This window comes from Polypterus senegalus, chromosome 3, assembly GCF_016835505.1.
Source record: "Polypterus senegalus isolate Bchr_013 chromosome 3, ASM1683550v1, whole genome shotgun sequence".
In the NCBI taxonomy this organism is placed as follows: domain Eukaryota; kingdom Metazoa; phylum Chordata; class Cladistia; order Polypteriformes; family Polypteridae; genus Polypterus; species Polypterus senegalus.
Window position 1 is genome coordinate 201138764 of NC_053156.1, and position 17802 is coordinate 201156565.

Below are 17802 nucleotides of genomic sequence, written 5' to 3' on the forward strand. Positions count from 1 at the left end.
GAATTACAACAATTCTGCAAAGATGAGTGGGCCAAAATTCCTCCAGAGCTGTAAAGACTCATTGCAAGTTATCGCAAACGCTTGATTGCAGTTATTGCTGCTAAGGGTGGCCCAACCAGTTATTAGGTTCAGGGGGCAATTACTTTTTCACACAGGGCCATGTAGGTTTGGACTATTTGCCCCCTTCCTGATTTCTTATTCTTTTGCATGTTTGTCACACAAAATGTTTCTGATCATAAAACACATTTAACCATTAGTCAAATATAACATAAGTAAACACAAAATGCAGTTTTTAAATGATGGTTTTTATTATTTAGGGAGAAAAAAAATCCAAACCTACATGGCCCTGTGTGAAAAAGTAATTGCCCCCTGAACCTAATAACTGGTTGGGCCATCCTTAGCAGCAATAACTGCAATCAAGCATTTGCGATAACTTGCAATTATGGATTTTTTCAAATGTTCATTTTTTTTCCCTGTGCTTAAAACTCATTTAAAAAGTGCTTTTAGCTGACGGTTGGTAGCGCTATAGCACAAACTATTGCAGTGTTAGTTTTCTCTGTTGTTCAAGGTTTTCTCAGTGTTATACAATGTTTTTACATTTAGTTTACTATTATGCTGTGCATTCTATGGTTTAATTAACTATATTTGTGCTTAAAAACTTATAAACTGTATGTAAATATATATATTTTTTATGATCTGGAATGGATTAATTGTATTTACGTACAATCCTATGGGGGAAGTTGCTTCGGTTCACGAATTATGGTCGTAAACCGAGTCCTACTGTACTTGTCTCTAAATATAGATAAAACAGAGATGTTAATTGGAGGGAATGATGCTGATTGTACCAATATTTTGTTATTTAACACTAGAATTCTTGAAGCCTACGAAAAAAGTCGTAATTCCAGGCCACCTTAAATTCTTTTGCACTTCTTCATCAGCGTCTTTGTTTTACAAATGTGTCAATATAGTACAGGCAGTAGGCAGCCTGCTGTCCCATCTTCCACTGATGCAGCTGAAGTTCCCCCAGCTTAAGTGTGTTTAATTATGTCTGAGGTACCTGGAGCTGTATAGGGTAAATAATATATTGTTATTTGGAATACATACATTTCATGTGTGTTCTGTATCTATAATTATCTGGATAAATGTAGAATGACAGGAAATGCAAGGTAAGAAATGTTGAACACATAACTAAAACAGAAACCTTTTTCATGTTATAATAATGACAAAATGCTGACATGAAGTGTACAATGTGTGATGACCTTGGCCATTCTGGACAGTTGCTTTTCTCACTGCTCCCTTCAGACAAGCGGTATAGGACCATTCAAACTTACACCAGTCGTTTCAGAGATGGTTTCTATCCACAGATTGTTTTACCAAATAGCCAGTTACAAAAACAAATGCTGGATGTGTTTTTGTATGTGTATATTGTACACAATTGTATGTATGTTTCATTCTATGAATGTTGTTTTTTTGCGTGCATCTTTTGTTGGTATTACATTACTGCCAGTATTCTGAGGTGATTTGCAACTAAGAAATTCATTATACAATGTACACACAGCAGTAAACTTGAACTTGAACAAAAATTTTGTCCTAACCACTGGAAACACTCAAAAGTAACAATTGCAGCTTTCACAAGCTGCAGGAAACCAGACGTCTAGGAACAAATGGTGGCTCTTGCAACGCATAAGGAGACTGGCAATGTGAGTTGCACAGCAAGACCTGTTTTAAAATGTCAGAATCCAACAAAACTGTAATTTTATTTCCCTGAAAATGACACAAATGCATTGTTCATAGCATTTGGCAATGTCATGCTGATCTGTAATTGAGGACATTCATGGCTTGAAAATTGGACGCATTTGAATCCTATTTTAAAATGCAGACACAGGCACTATATTTTTTTAAATTTGGAAAAAGTATTTCACTTTAGAACACAGTCTCCTGTGGCAAATTAATCACACCATGTTTGTGAAAAGATAACTTAGATAGATAGATCATATTAAACTTATTCTTTAAACCAGGGGTCTTCAACACGTTGCTTGAGAGCTACCGGTAACTTGCAACCCCTTTCCAAGTAGCTCGCCAAAGGGTTAATGAATCCTACATAAATTTGAAAACTTGATTAGTCAAATTAGGGGTGGGCGATCATTCCAAAAAATCATATCACGATCCTTTTAACACAAAATCACAATCCACAATCTGAATTGCAATTTATCTTTTCAATGTGGCATACACTTAAGAGAATATCCAGACTCAAACTCATCAAGACCTAAGTAACACTTTATTCTAAATATTAAACAAAGTAGAATTCAATTGTTCTCTCGTTCGCTAGCTGAGCAGAGTTAAAGTACACGCCTCAAAGCTGTTGAGCGAGGATGGCCCCTCCCCTCGGCCTGCTGTGTGTTTCTCGGATTTGCACAAATAAATCAGTACAGCAAGCGAACTATGATACATAGTGAAATGAGAGAAGTTGCGAAATCAACCGGAATATTCAAGCAAATTATAGAAAAAAACGATCTAAATCCATTAAGTATTTCTCCTGTGAAAAGCATACAGACAGACAGACATTGGATATTATATATTAGTAAAACTTCAAAATAATGTGCAGTTAAAAGTCTCAACAGCATTCTCAGCATTTCTAGAGCTTAGTAGAGCCTGATAACTATAAGAATCTTCACCAAGCAGCTCTGAAAATGTCTGCTTTGTTTGGGTCTACATACCTCTGTGAGTCTGCTTTTTCTGATATGAATGTCATGAAATCAAAGTTCAGAACAAGACTGCCAGATGAACATTTAAATGACTCCATAAGACTGAACCTAAGTGGCTACACTCCACCATATACCACTCTTGTTGACTTGCAGTGCCAGTCATCTGACTAACTAAAAACACATCACTCATGCAACTAGACGTGAATACTCTTGTGAAGTGAAACAGTGACATGTAACAAAATGACAAATGAATAAATAATATCTGTGTATTTGTAATTGCATTGTTTTGTTTTCACAGCATTCATGTTTTTATGCAATAGTGTGAGATACACTAGAAAATGCATATAGACATACAAAATGTGCTTGTAGGTGAACTAAATATTTTTTATGATGTTTTAATGAGTTGCGGACACCAATATTTTGTAAAATGTTCAGGCAAAACAAGCTTATTCAGTTTGTTTGGGCTGAAATAAGCTGTGAGAATTAACATTAGAAAACTTGAGTAGCTCTTGGCCATTTTCATTTTGTAAAGACATCTCTGAGGGGAGAAAAGGTTGGAGACCCCTTCTTTAAACAGATATCACCTTTAGTTGAGAACTTCTGACACGGATATTATATGATATTTGAAATAAATCAATAGTCTTCAATAGTTAATAATTTGTTTTGATTAAGGGGATTACTGGATTGCTGTGTGACTGTTGTTACTGTAGTACTAACCTATGGAGGAATATTTCGGACAAAATGAAATAAATAAAAAAATGTGTAAATAAATAAAAGTACTGTGAAATGTGAGCATAAATAAATAAATGTGTCATGAAATGAGAGCCTTAATAAATAAATATGTCATGAAATGAGAGCATAAATAAATAAATGTGTCACGAAATATGTTTTTCGTTGCTTATTTATTTATTTCATTTTGTCCGTAACATTCCTGCAAACCGTCATGAAATACGGCTTGAAATAAAACTGTCACTTTCACTCGTCAAAGTTGAGAGGGTGGGCTCTAACACGCCCTCTAGTTACTGATTGGTGAATCGATAGCACAAGAATTAATTAGAAAAATGCTTACTACTGCCGATGAAATGGATTCTGCTGAAGATATTATGTATTTCAGAGAGAGAATTGAAGATTTATCGGAAGAAATTACAATGTTGGCGGCCCTTTTAGAACTGAGTATTTGACCCTTGTTTTACGAGTATAAAGTCAGGTGCATATTCGCAGCTACTTTTTCAAACAACTGTACAGCTCTGATCAGTGGTAAAGTTGTTCAGTTCAAAATATTAGTTGGAGCTGCTTTGGGCGTTCCATGTCAAAGTACCTAAACTAATACAGCCGTTGTAAGCTTACCGTATATCAAACTGGCTCATTCGCCTTGTGATCATCTTCTCTGATACACCATATAGATCTGCAATCTGTTGTACTTTTAAACCGCATAACAGAAGGTGTTCTATTGACTCAGCTGGAATGTCAAAGATTGGACGTCCAGAGCAGCGAACTTTGTCACCTGAACTGGAGTGCAGTAGAGTCCGTTCCACCTGTTCTTTGATAATTTCAAAAACAGTTTCATCTATATCGGAGTCTAAAAGGGCCGCCAACATTGTAATTTCTTCCGATAAATCTTCAATTCTCTCTCTGAAATACGTAATATCTTCGGCAGAATCCATTTCATCGGCAGTAGTAAGCATTTTTCTAATTAATTCTTGTGCTATCGATTCACCAATCAGTAACTAAGAGGGCGTGTTAGAGCCCACCCTCTCAACTTTGACGAGTGAAAGTGACAGTTTTATTTCAAGCCGTATTTCATGACGGTTTGCAGGAATGTTATGGACAAAATGAAATAAATAAATAAGCAACGAAAAACATATTTCGTGACACATTTATTTATTTATGCTCTCATTTCATGACATATTTATTTATTAAGGCTCTCATTTCATGACACATTTATTTATTTATGCTCACATTTCACAGTACATTTATTTATTTACGCATTTATTTATTTATTTCATTTTGTCCGAAATATTCCTCCATACTAACCAAGGTCCAAGATCATGCTCTGCTTCACAGCATTAGTTTTATATTAGCAGGGGACTCTGGTCAGATGATACAACATTTTGGGCACCCTTCACTTTGGGAACTTCTAGTTTAATGCACAACATAGACCTCACACATTTTAACGAAGCCATGTGTGACTTTGTTTAATTTTTTAATTTACAGGTCTAAGGAGAGATGGTGAAGGTGAGCATACAGCACAAATAAAAATTAAAGTTTGTTCTTTATTTAAATAGCTGAAAATCATGGATGCCTTTTTGCCAAAGTGTATAATTTGTGCTGTACATCAATAGCACCACTTTCTTTTTTACAACCACAGGTTCAGATGGTGTTCATTGTATTCATTGTGCAAAGACCAGATTAGACAATTGGATTCCTGTGTTATACTTGTACAAGGTTTTAATCAGAGCATAATCATGATCCCTGTGTAGTGAGCACTTTTATAAGGTTCACTTTTCCAAATTCATCCTCTGAAGTCACAGCTGTCCTAAAAGCTATGTTGTGTTGTAAACTTATACAACAGCAACATGTAAATTGTATATATCATGTACAGAAATGTAAAACAAAAAAAAAAAAACAACAGTCAGGCAGGTGCATTAGTAAAGTGAAAACTGACTTGAGCTATGAGCTTAACTTGACTTTCAGAGATTTGCAGGGGGGATATTTTTAGCTCTTTAGATTATCAATCATAGATCTGTAAAAGTTGTGTAATCTTTTTATATTGCTGTTTCTAATGAAGACTGGCTTATATTTTATATAACAAATATCATTTCTGTGGGCAGTATATTTCTTGAATTGAGGATGAACCACACTTCCTTAATGAACTGTGGATGAGGCTTTCATTATTCATTAATCTGTTTATATGTAACTGATGTATAGCAAGAAAGGCTTTAGGAAGTAAAGCTGTCTAGCAGAAATAAGAACATAGGTATGAGGCAGTAAACAGCTTGTAATGGGACTGAAGAAAATATATCACAACACACTAACATGGCAGTGAAAATTTGAGCACATCTGTATTTGCCGAGGTAGTGGTTGGGTATGATTTAAACCTATCTTGCCAGGTAATTATGAATGGCATGTTTATTGTTTTTCTGTGATCTACAATATCTAATTACAACGCAAAGATAAGTAAAATGTTAAAATATCTTAATTGTTTGAAAGCGTAGATGTATATCATTAGTTCAGGTATTAACTTCCTAAAATTTAATTCATATTCTAAGTTGCCTCTCTGCCAGGGGTAAGCACTGCATAATTTGTTTTAAAAACAGATTTATTTCAAAATGTATTGTAAAAGAGAAAAACTTTGTCATGCCAACAATAAAGCATACTAGGTTTCTTGTAGCCTTTTAATTACTTCTTTGTAAACCCTTTGTAAGTTCTTAGAAGGAAATAAATCTGACTTCTTCAATAAAAAGTGAAATCTGTTCCCTAATGAAAGATCGGTAAACATTTTGGAACACCTAACTACTTTGTACCCATCTGTAAAATAGTTTGGTATTTTTGTTTCATCACTTTTAAAAATATAAGTAATTGATTTAATTTAGAGCTTGTTTTTTAGATCTCATTTGATTGAGTACCAATAATGATATTTATTTTTAACACAATTATTTTTGCTATATATTTAGAAGGCTTAAGTTGAAATGGGTTATAGAAAAGTAACTTTGTCAGACTGTGTTCTGTAGGCTACATTGTTGCAAAGGCAATATATCTCTCTATTATAAAAAAATATCTTAGGGAGGCAGACTAGGAAGACAAGACGTGATCTTCTCAGAAGACAATTTGAAGTCCCATGAGAGACACTTTAACTTGCTCCCAGCCTCTTAAAACAATGACAAGCGACAAGCAAAACACGCAGCTCACAGCAGATGATCCGACCACTTCTCCTTGCGTGTGAGTTTAGCCACCCTAACCCCTTCTCTTCACAAGCAGCAGCAGACACCAAGTGGCAAAAAGGACAGCGGCTATACAGGCTTTAAAATGATCGACGAGCAGCGTAACAGCAGCAGCCCCCCCTTCACAACGTGAACAATGTTATACGTCCTGCGAGAAAGAGATTTAACCATGCCCGGGGTCGGAAATAAAGGACAAGTATTGTTTTTACAACATCACGTGAGACAAGGCAGTGAGCCATCATTTAAAACAAGTCCACGAACATCTAACCTAGCAGTTGTTGGATTACTTTTGTCAGACATGCATCATGTGCTCCCAGCTCTTAAAACAACGACATGCGACAAGCAGAACAGGCAGCTCGCCAGCAGCAGAAAGACAGCAGATGATCCGACGGCATCTCCTTAGCGTGTGTTCAGCCGTCCTCCTTCACAACGCGAGCAGCGTTATACGTGAAGAAAGAGATTTAACCATGCCTGGGGCCGAAAATAAAGGACAAGTATTGTTTTTACAAAAGTTTTTAAAGTAAAAGTGAAAAGAATGCATACAGTGGTGTGAAAAACTAATTGCCCCCTTCCTGATTTCTTATTCTTTTGCATGTTTGTCACACAAAATGTTTCTGATCATCAAACAAATTTAACCATTAGTCAAATATAACACAAGTAAACACAAAATGCAGTTTCTAAATGATGGCTTTTATTATTTAGGGAGAAAAAAATCCAAACCTACATGGCCCTGTGTGAAAAAGGAATTGCCCCCTTGTTAAAAAATAACCTAACTGTGGTGTATCACACCTGAGTTCAATTTCCGTAGCCACCCCCAGGCTTGATTACTGCCACACCTGTTTCAATCAAGAAATCACTTAAATAGGAGCTGCCTGACACAGAGAAGTAGACCAAAAGCACCTAAAAAGCTAGACATCATGCCAAGATCCAAAGAAATTCAGGAACAAATGAGAACAGAAGTAATTGAGATCTATCAGTCTGGTAAAGGTTATAAAGCCATTTCTAAAGCTTTGGGACTCCAGCGAACCACAGTGAGAGCCATTATCCACAAATGGCAAAACCATGGAACAGTGGTGAACCTTACCAGGAGTGGCCAGCCGACCAAAATTACCCCAAGAGCGCAGAGACGACTCATCCGAGAGGTCACAAAAGACCCCAGGACAATGTCTAAAGAACTGCAGGCCTCACTTGCCTCAATTAAGGTCAGTGTTCACGACTCCATCATAAGAAAGAGACTGGGCAAAAACGGCCTGCATGGCAGATTTCCAAGACCAAACCACTGTTAAGCAAAAAGAACATTAGGGCTTGTCTTAAATTTGCTAAGAAACATCTCAATGATTGCCAAGACTTTTGTGAAAATACCTTGTGGACTGATGAGACAAAAGTTGAACTTTTTGGAAGGCAAATGTCCCGTTACATCTGGCGTAAAAGGAACACAGCATTTCAGAAAAAGAACATCATACCAACAGTAAAATATGGGGGTGGTAGTGTGATGGTCTGGGGTTGTTTTGCTGCTTCAGGACCTGGAAGGCTTGCTGTTATAGATGGAACCATGAATTCTACTGTCTACCAAAAAATCCTGAAGGAGAATGTCCGGCCATCTGTTTGTCAACTCAAGCTGAAGCGATCTTGGGTGCTGCAACAGGACAATGACCCAAAACACACCAGCAAATCCACCTCTGAATGGCTGAAGAAAAACAAAATGAAGACTTTGGAGTGGCCTAGTCAAAGTCCTGACCTGAATCCAATTGAGATGTTATGGCATGACCTTAAAAAGGCGGTTCATGCTAGAAAACCCTCAAATAAAGCTGAATTACAACAATTCTGCAAAGATGGGTGGGCCAAAATTCATCCAGAGCGCTGTAAAAGACTCATTGCAAGTTATCGCAAACACTTGACTGCAGTTATTGCTGATAAGGGTGGCCCAACAAGTTATTAGGTTCAGGGGGCAATTACTTTTTCACACAGGGCCATGTAGGTTTGGATTTTTTCTCCTAAATAATAAAACCATCATTTAAAAACTGCATTTTGTGTTTACTTGTGTTATATTTGACTAATGGTTAAATGTGTTTGATGATCAGAAACATTTTGTGTGACAAACATGCAAAAGAATAAGAAATCAGGAAGGTGGCAAATAGTTTTTCACACCACTGTATATAACAATTACCATTAAAATAACAATCTCTTTAAATTGTATATCCAGTAAACCAAACAAAGGGGTGGTCGAGCAAAGCGAGCAGGGATGGAAGCCCCCTAGTGTACCTAAAATTCAACTTAAATACAGACATTACATATACTGTACAAAACATCTTGAGTCACATTGATGGCTGCTGTGAAAGATAACAAAGTGGTGGCATAACTTCTTACTTCTTGTCAGTGGGTTATAATGCAGAATCACATGCAGAGTTGTGTATATTCTGTTCAGGTTAATTTATTCTAATATATTGCACACTTCCACTCATAACTTTAAAGTGTTGTACATTATTATATAGCTTTAACATAAAATTTTGAAAAAAAAAAATTAAAATGATGCGTACATAAAAATGCAATGTGTACATATATATTTAAATGTGTACCTGTGGTATTGTTTTGTACATTACTTTTTTCTTGAGTTTGCAGCAGTTACCTTATTTTAGCTATTTGTGTCTCTTAGGTATGTGGTCTGCCGAGGTTTAAAGCCAAGAATTGATGCTGTCCGTGATTACTTATTTAATGTGAACCTTAAACTTAACCAGCTCAGAAATACAGACAGGGATGTGAACCTGGTTGTCCCTCTGGATATAATGAAGACTGATGTGGACTTCTTTGACTATATGATTCAGTCCAATGAGAGGTTAGTAAATCTCACAGTAAACTTAAAGTTAGCATTGTTCAATTTTATAATAGTTTTCTTTATACCAAATGTGGCATTTCTTTGTACGTTTGTCAATAACAACCCTATCAAATTTGGAGCGGTGAGTAAGAAGAACATGAAATACATTTTTTTTAATATTTTTGCATTTCTAGATTTTGAATCTTATATTTAAAAGCGTGGCACATTGAAATTAAAAAAGTGAAACATATATATTAACTAGTAAGTGGAGAATTGTTGTTTTTTTGTATAATTTTATTTTATATTTATATAACGTATAAAATCATGCTCAAAATGAAACATTTATGTTTTGGCCCCTGCTCCCATAGATCAGTTAAACTGTGGAATATTATAATTTAATCTTACAGGGTTCCCTCAATCATTGAAATTAGGGTTTTCCAGACCTGGAAAAGTTTTAAAAATTACCAAATGACCATTACATTTTGGAAAAGTCATGGATTTTTTAAATATAAATAAAATAAGGTCTATGTAATGTAATTTTGTAAATTAACAAAATCTTGAAGAGTGGATTACATTCATTAATGTTATGAGATCTCATAATAGTTATGTACTGATCTGTAATCCATATGCCAAAATGCTAGGTAAATGTGTATTTGGTAATTTGGTAATTTGGTAATTTGGTAAATAAATAAAAAATACAAGCTATGGCTCCATAAAGATGAAGACACAAGACATGCAAAGTGTAAATTATTCAGTAAAATGTGTACTGACAGTAAAATCCCAGCTAAACTTTCATGTATTGAAACAAAATGTGCACATTTTACCACAAAATATATTTCTCCTTATTGTAAATCATTGCTTGTCAGGGAAGTGTCTCAGCAAGTTGGGAATATCCTTCACTTTGATGAGACTTTTTTTTGATTTGATATACTTTGTTAATCCCAAGGGGAAATTGTCTTTTCACAAGACCTTTGAGGGTCAGAGTGCAGGCCATTGTACAACACCCCAGCAGCAATTTTCAGGTTAAGAACCTTGCTTAAGGGCCCAGTGGAATAGGATCCCTTCTGGCAGTAATTGGATTTGAAACAAATGGCAGAGAAGTGAAAAGTAAGTACATAGGCACGGAGTTCATTAACTGGAAACTGTTTGACTTGTTATAGTCAGAGCTTTAACGTGCTGTGAACAAGACATTGATGAACATAAGATCATGTGGACTTCATTTTTTCCACAATGCATTTCTTAATAAATGTAGATCTAATGGATGGTAATTGGACAATATCATTTCCAGCTACTACTGCCTATTCAGAGATGGTGCTCCATGCAGAGAGGACTTTCTTAAAATCGGAGGTTGCAACCCATTTATGCTGAAATTTTATCAACACCACCTGATAGAAGATGTGGCCACATGTGAAAGAGCAGTAATGCTTGGACCTCACTAAGCACCATAATAATATCTGGTTTTTAAATCTAATAACGATTTTAAGCAGTATTTTGTTTGTAGTTACTGAACAGAAAAGATCAGTGAATATATTCATTACATGCACATAGTGACATAAATCATCTACTCCATGAGGATCTTATCATTCTTTATATAGCCATTGAACTACAAGAGACAAACAGGCATATTTGATGGACATCAGCAAGCAAAATGTGGAGAAATTTAATGAAATAAAGCAGGAATCATTGAGACTGATTCACAAATATCTCAGTATGATGTTCCATTTACCACATGAATTATTTCAGGATGTTATTAATACAGAAAATATTTTGTGTTTCATGAGTGAGAAATGTTATATAACAGTTTTGACCTACCTGTTTTGATTAGCCATTGGGAAAATTTCCCTGGAATGATCATATGGTTGAGATCAAAGAGTAATGCCATGCAAAGCTGTATTGCTAATAAAAGTTTTAACTGTGCAAAATCTTTGGGAACTATAGACCATTTTATTTATTGTTCAGAAATATTTGTTTGACCTAACACTGTTAGAGTCTTTCTACAAGTTGTAGTTCATGGTTGTAGCAAGTACTTTTAGACACCCACCTGAAAGGACTACGAGAATCATGACATCATTAATCCCTTAGCGGTATCAGATGTGCAAGAGTTCAGCTAGAGGAAGATTTGTAAAGCAGAAGCTTAAACATATTATTAATTAGTTAACACCTTTCCAAACCTGTTACATCTGTATTATTATTGTAGCAGGGTGGGAACTCTGTGTATTCCACATGTTCTTTTGTTGAACACATTATCTGACAGATGATTTTTATTTGTAAATTCATAGTGCAAAGCCTACCTACTATATCTATGGATTTAAGAGAATCAGGAACATCATTGCTTATATTTTGTAATTTAACTTTTTTTTTTTTTGCTTGACGGAAAGACTTCCCTGGGCAATTTCTATATTTAAGATTAAAGTTAAATTTAATCATTGCAGTTCTTGATCCAGATTAGTGGCCATGGCTATATTTAAACATATAATGATTGTACTGATTATTTTTTGTTTGCTTATTTTTGTCAAAATAGTTATGTTGAAATCAATCAATCAATCAACATTTATTTATATAGCACATATTCATACAAAAAATGTAGCTCAAAGTGCTTTACAAAATGAATAGAAAAATATAAGACACAATAAAAAATAAACATAAGTCAACATTAATTAACATAGAATAAGTAAGGTCCGATGGCCAGGGTGGACAGAAAAAACAAAAAAAAAGCTCCAAGGGCTGGAGAAAAAAAATAAAATCTGTAGGGGTTCCAGGCCACAAGACCGCCCAGTCCCCTCTGGGCAATCTACCTAACATAAGTCAAACAGTCCTCTTTGTATTTAGGGTTTTCATGGAAGGACCTGATGATGATGGTCACGTAGACTTCTGGCTTTCAGTCCATCAATGTTGGTGCATCATGATGCTTTGAGTAGGTGGTGGTGGCGCAGGCCGCCACCACAAAGAAACCGGAAAATATGGGACCTCAAAACATTCTGAAGATTTACATATTATTCTTCATTATCTAAAAGCTTTTAATAGCTGCCAACTGGTGTTACTTCTTAGATATAATTTCTTGGAGTATATGTCCCCATTCCTTCCTGGTGATCCGTAATGCATAGTTTACATTACTTTTTATTTGTACAGCACATTTGAGTTTGTATTTACCTTGAATAGTACATGGAATAAATTGTTGCATTTGTTGACTGATAGGAGAGCAATTAGGAGGCATTTTATTTTAGGTCCTTTGTAACTGGGTGTGTTGGACAATTGTGAAAGAATCATTATCTTGCAATCTTCTAGTAAATTTAGCAAACTTGCCATCAAACATGAGCACTAACTGCATTTATAACTGTACTAACATTCTTTTAATGGTGGGGAATGCACTCATAAAAAAAAACCCCTTCAGAATATATTTCAGGAAAGAAAATTCAAAATATACTGTTAAAAATCAATTTGGCAGTATAAGGGAGATTCATCCTTTCTGCTGTTTGCTGATCTTTATATTGAAAAAGCTACTGATAGGCAAGTGGACTTGATTGATGCAAATACAAAGTCTGCTGCTATGAAGGTGTGTCATGTCAACTATTAAGGTTTGGAGCCTAGGCTACTTTTAAATTTGACACAATTTTGTATTTTGCAGATTTAAATGATATCTTTCATTTTGAAAATTCTTACATTATTTTGGACAGTGTTATTTAGAAACAGAAATATATCAGGACTATACACTGTGTGTGTATATGTGTATATATATATATATATATATATATATATATAAACCTTTGCCATTTAAATATAGATTTTAGTTCTTTAAAAATGCTTATATTCTGAATTCTCTGTAGTCTGACTTTAAGTAAATCACCCACTGTGAGTTGCAACTAAAACACAAGTCTTATGTCAGTATCCCCAATGAAAATTGCATTAAAATGTGAGGATAGACTCTGGCTCCCCTTTTTTCTGAAATGAAGGCAGTAAGCTTAAAACAATTTATAGATCATTGTGGTTTTCTCCTACCCTCCTTAGTGGTTTTGTCCACATGACAGTAAACCTTAACTACAACTTGAAATTCAAGAAAGCAGTTTGCAGACATCATAGTTAATAACGTTTCATTTTTGTGTTATTAAATTAGGCTGATTTTTACCAGTTTTGGTATTCAACCATTTTGTAGTACACAAAGCGTGGGGATTTCTATATGGCATTTACTTAAGTCTCAAAGTGCATTTTAATATATCTTGATAAAATTGTACAGCTACTTTAAAAGAAAAAAAACATTTTAGAAAATCAGAAATTCATGTGATGATGTAAATTTTGCAATCTCTCATTCATAAATACTGCTTATTCTATAATGTGATATGCATAACAATGTTAATTGTTGTAAAATAAAATATACCCAGTTTGAAATATTTTAGTCACTTCCTTTAAATATGCCCTATTATTTAAATGAGAACTTAATTAAAGTGTTTTTAAGATATTTGGAAATTTAAATTTTGGATTTTGTAAAATTAAATTCAGTATTTTAGAAATCTTAAATGCATTTTAAGAAAACTGAAGTGCATTTTATTTTGTTTAGTTTGGCTTGCCATATTGACATGTAATCTGGATGAAAATATAAGACTGTTACTCTGTTTGTGTGGAGCTGGCTTTTACTGTAAATTTTAAGAGAGTTATTCAAAAAAAGAAGTGTTTTTCTGTGTGGTAAAATTATGATGCTGCTACTTGTTATAGGTACAGTATGTGAACATTGTATGTAATATTCATCTAACTAATTTTTCATTATTTTTTGTTTTTAGACATTGTAGCACACAGATTAAAGCTCTTGCAAAAATTCGTGGATTTGTTTTGGACAAGTAAGTTTAAATTTATCTCTTGATTCTTTTAATCACTTCTTATAGTAAGGAATATTTTGTTGCTACTCATTGTGTGTTTTTATTTTTTGAAAAATTATTCTGTAAACATTAGTTTCACCATAGAAATAAAAGTGCATAAGAAGTATATGCAGTAAGAGCAACTTAATGTACTTACTGTTACTGTATATTACTTGTATATTTACAAAAAAGAAAAAAATGTTAATTTATGAGCATAACATGAATCTTGCTTAGACAAATAATTACACACTTGAGTGATTGAAAATGGAAGTGTCTTCATCATGATCACATGTGTGAATATTGAATTTTTCATTCTTGTAGTTGTCAGTTATTTTTTGCCTTACACTTCATATAGTTCAATTTTTATGGGAGATTACTCAGACCTTACAAGTATTCCATGTGTAGTAAATGTTTGCCTGCACACCATATAATTGAGGGTATGTTCACACTACCACATTTTCATGTAAACAATCTCTGTCCACACTGGAGTTTTTTTGCTTCATTTATAAAGGAATCCCTGTCCATACTGAAATGCCCGAAAATGCATAAAATGTAAATGTTTTGCCTACACTGGCTATTTGCGTGTCTATAGCAACTCTGTGAAGGTGCTGTGTAGTGAAAATTTGAGAGCCCCATGAATATCAGATTTCCTTATGCTTTATGTGCTTTTAAAAATATCTGTGCATCTAGGATTATGATAGAGCATTCGTAGCATGGAAAAAGAAAATATTTAAGGAGCTGCAGTGAATTACCCCTGTGTCACATTAATTAGCTGATTACAGGTTGAAATAGTCTTTAGAACTGGCAATTTCATTTCATTAAATAAAAAGACTACAAATATTAAAGCGACACTTAAAAAAAATAAATGTTTATCTCTGTGTTCCATTCGAGAGAGGATTAATTATAAGCAGTTCACAACTATCGGAGCGCATCTTGTACCAAGCAACATTTGTAAAATTAACTCAATGGAGAAAATAAAATAAATATGAGCATATGTCTGCATCTTCTCTTTACTGCATTGTACTTTATGTCTTGTAATATTGTTTTGCTGCATTCTACATCCTTCTACTTCATTAAGCACGTTACCATTTTTTTGTGGTGAAATTCGCTCCTCATTATCGAACAGATTAAGATTAAGTAATAAATATTGATTGGAGGTCATTAACTAAGTTATTTACAATCTGATTTTTGCATTGCTCTGAATTTAATTGTGTCAGGACAGGATTTATTGTAAAACTGTGGCAACCGGTAAATCTGTCTTTTTATACATGTGTGCAGCATTTAAATTTTACAAATGCAATTTAGATGCATACAGGTAAAGAGTGCAACAAGCGCCATTTAAAACAACTCTTCTGTACCCGCTGTGTTCGAAAATGTTTTTGTTTAGGTGAAGGGTGATCAGTCAGTTAATGAGATGTTGTAATGAACAGAATCCAGTCAGGGAAGGGCCAGAATCAGTCGGAGTGATATTAGAGTGGAGTTCTGAAAACTCCCACTGTCACTTGTCCACACCACAGTGCTGTTGCTGCATTTACAAACGTATTTAGCTCCGGAGAGTGTTTTTAAAACTCTTTATTTTCAGGAATTAAAAACATTAGTGTGGATGAAAAGTGAAAACATAGATAAATGTATATGTTTTTAATTAAAACCTAGTAGTGTGGATGGGGCCTCAAATATAAACTTGAAGCGCACACTGAAAGTCTACCTAACTGACTCAGAAACTGCATTACAAATTAAACAGTTTGACTCTGGCATATGTCTATATGGTGATCCAGATCTAATTATGCAATTTTCATTATGCTATATCTATATATATATCTATATATATCTATAAGTTTATCACATAGAAAATCACCCGAAAAATCCTGGACCATCGAGAAGTGTGTGAATTGACGACATGAATCGTCTTCGCGCTGAACTGGAATCATTCCCGCATAAAGCAAAGTCATCCAGACGATCTGGATCTGCATAATAAGATTTGGACCACTCTGTATTAAAGGAATAAAGAATACTATATCTTCTAATTTAAGAAGTAATGGCATAATAAGGGCACATTTTCACAGCAATACATACCTGCAGATAAAGACAGCAATCCTTTTTTTTGCATTGGTCTTAATTGATATTCTAATTTTCCAAGATACTGAATTTGGGACTTTCATTAGTTGTCAGTTATAATCATCAAAATTAAAAGAAATAAACATTTGAAATACATCATTCTGTGTGTAATGAATGAATCTAATATACAATTTTCACTTTTTGAATGGAATTACTGAAATAAATCAACTTTGTCATGATATTCTAATTTTATGACCGTATGTATCTAGCTGCATTCAGGTAGGCAAGACAGGATCTTTCACACACACACAGAAAATACTGCAGAAGCAGCTTATTCAGTCAAACAACATATGTGCAGTGTGTGTAAATATAACTGTAGATAAAACTAATGATGCATATTTGCATTGTCTCTGTTACAGATTGGGATATTTTTGTTTCTTATGTTCAGTATTAATTGACACTTACTTTCTTTATGGTTTTAAATGGATTCCCTGTGTTTCAGTAATTTGTCAGAGCCCAAGCAAGCAGACATTCGAAAGGAGTGTTTCAAACTCTGGGGGGTGAGTAATTAAGATCAGAAATACAAAAAAAAACCCTGACAATTTAGACATAATTTCTAACTTTAATGTTTACTTTCATAAATGCATCAGGCTATTGCCGTGGGCATTGGTTAAGCATTATTTTACTTGGTTTAATAATATTTTTATTAAACTTGTCCATATATATATATATATATATATATATATATATATATATATATATATATATATATATATATATATATATATATATATATATATATATATAATATTATATGATTCTAAATGTTTATGTTTTCTTTTTGCCAAGAACTCAGTTCTTAGTTATACATGATCCCAGGTACATACAGTAACAATTCCTTGGCTTTTGCATCAGTAATATTGCTTGTAGTGTGGAAAAATATTATGTTCAGTAATAGAATGCTTATTTTACTCTACATAGATAAATGGATTCTTAATTTACAAGTAAAGATCAAAACATTACTTTTATAGAATCCCTATAAGTTAGTGATTTCTCATATACTTTAAAGCACCCACTTGAACTAAGATTTAATTTAATGAAATACTATGGGAATTGGCAGTACAATGTCCGTATCACTATATCACAGAGAAGGCACTCTTTGAATACAAGAAGAGGAGGAGGCTTTTAAACAATGACATAGCCCAGGCATGTCAAACACGCAGACCGCATGCGGCCCACAACAGAAATCTGTGCAGCCCGCATAACAGATCCTAGTTAGCACTAAACTTGTACAAAATGATTACTATCATTTGTGATTGAATCATTCTGCATCTTCGCTGTTACTTATTGAGTTTTCCTACTTCCGCCTTCTTGCAAAAGTGCGTTTTCCCATGGCATTACGGTAACAGAAATGTCATCTGCTAGTATAGTTGCAGCTGCGG

At 34.2% G+C, this 17802-nt stretch overlaps 1 protein-coding gene across 1 annotated transcript in view; it reads left to right on the plus strand.

The window, feature by feature from the left end:
* cmtr1 (cap methyltransferase 1) overlaps positions 1-17802 on the plus strand; it is a 121596-nt gene that overhangs the window by 73572 nt on the left and 30222 nt on the right. Inside the window, exons 13-15 of the mRNA XM_039748362.1 lie at positions 9300-9479; positions 14231-14287; positions 16863-16920. Of these exons, the coding sequence (XP_039604296.1) occupies positions 9300-9479; positions 14231-14287; positions 16863-16920 (295 nt within the window). The remainder of the gene's footprint in view (positions 1-9299; positions 9480-14230; positions 14288-16862; positions 16921-17802) is intronic.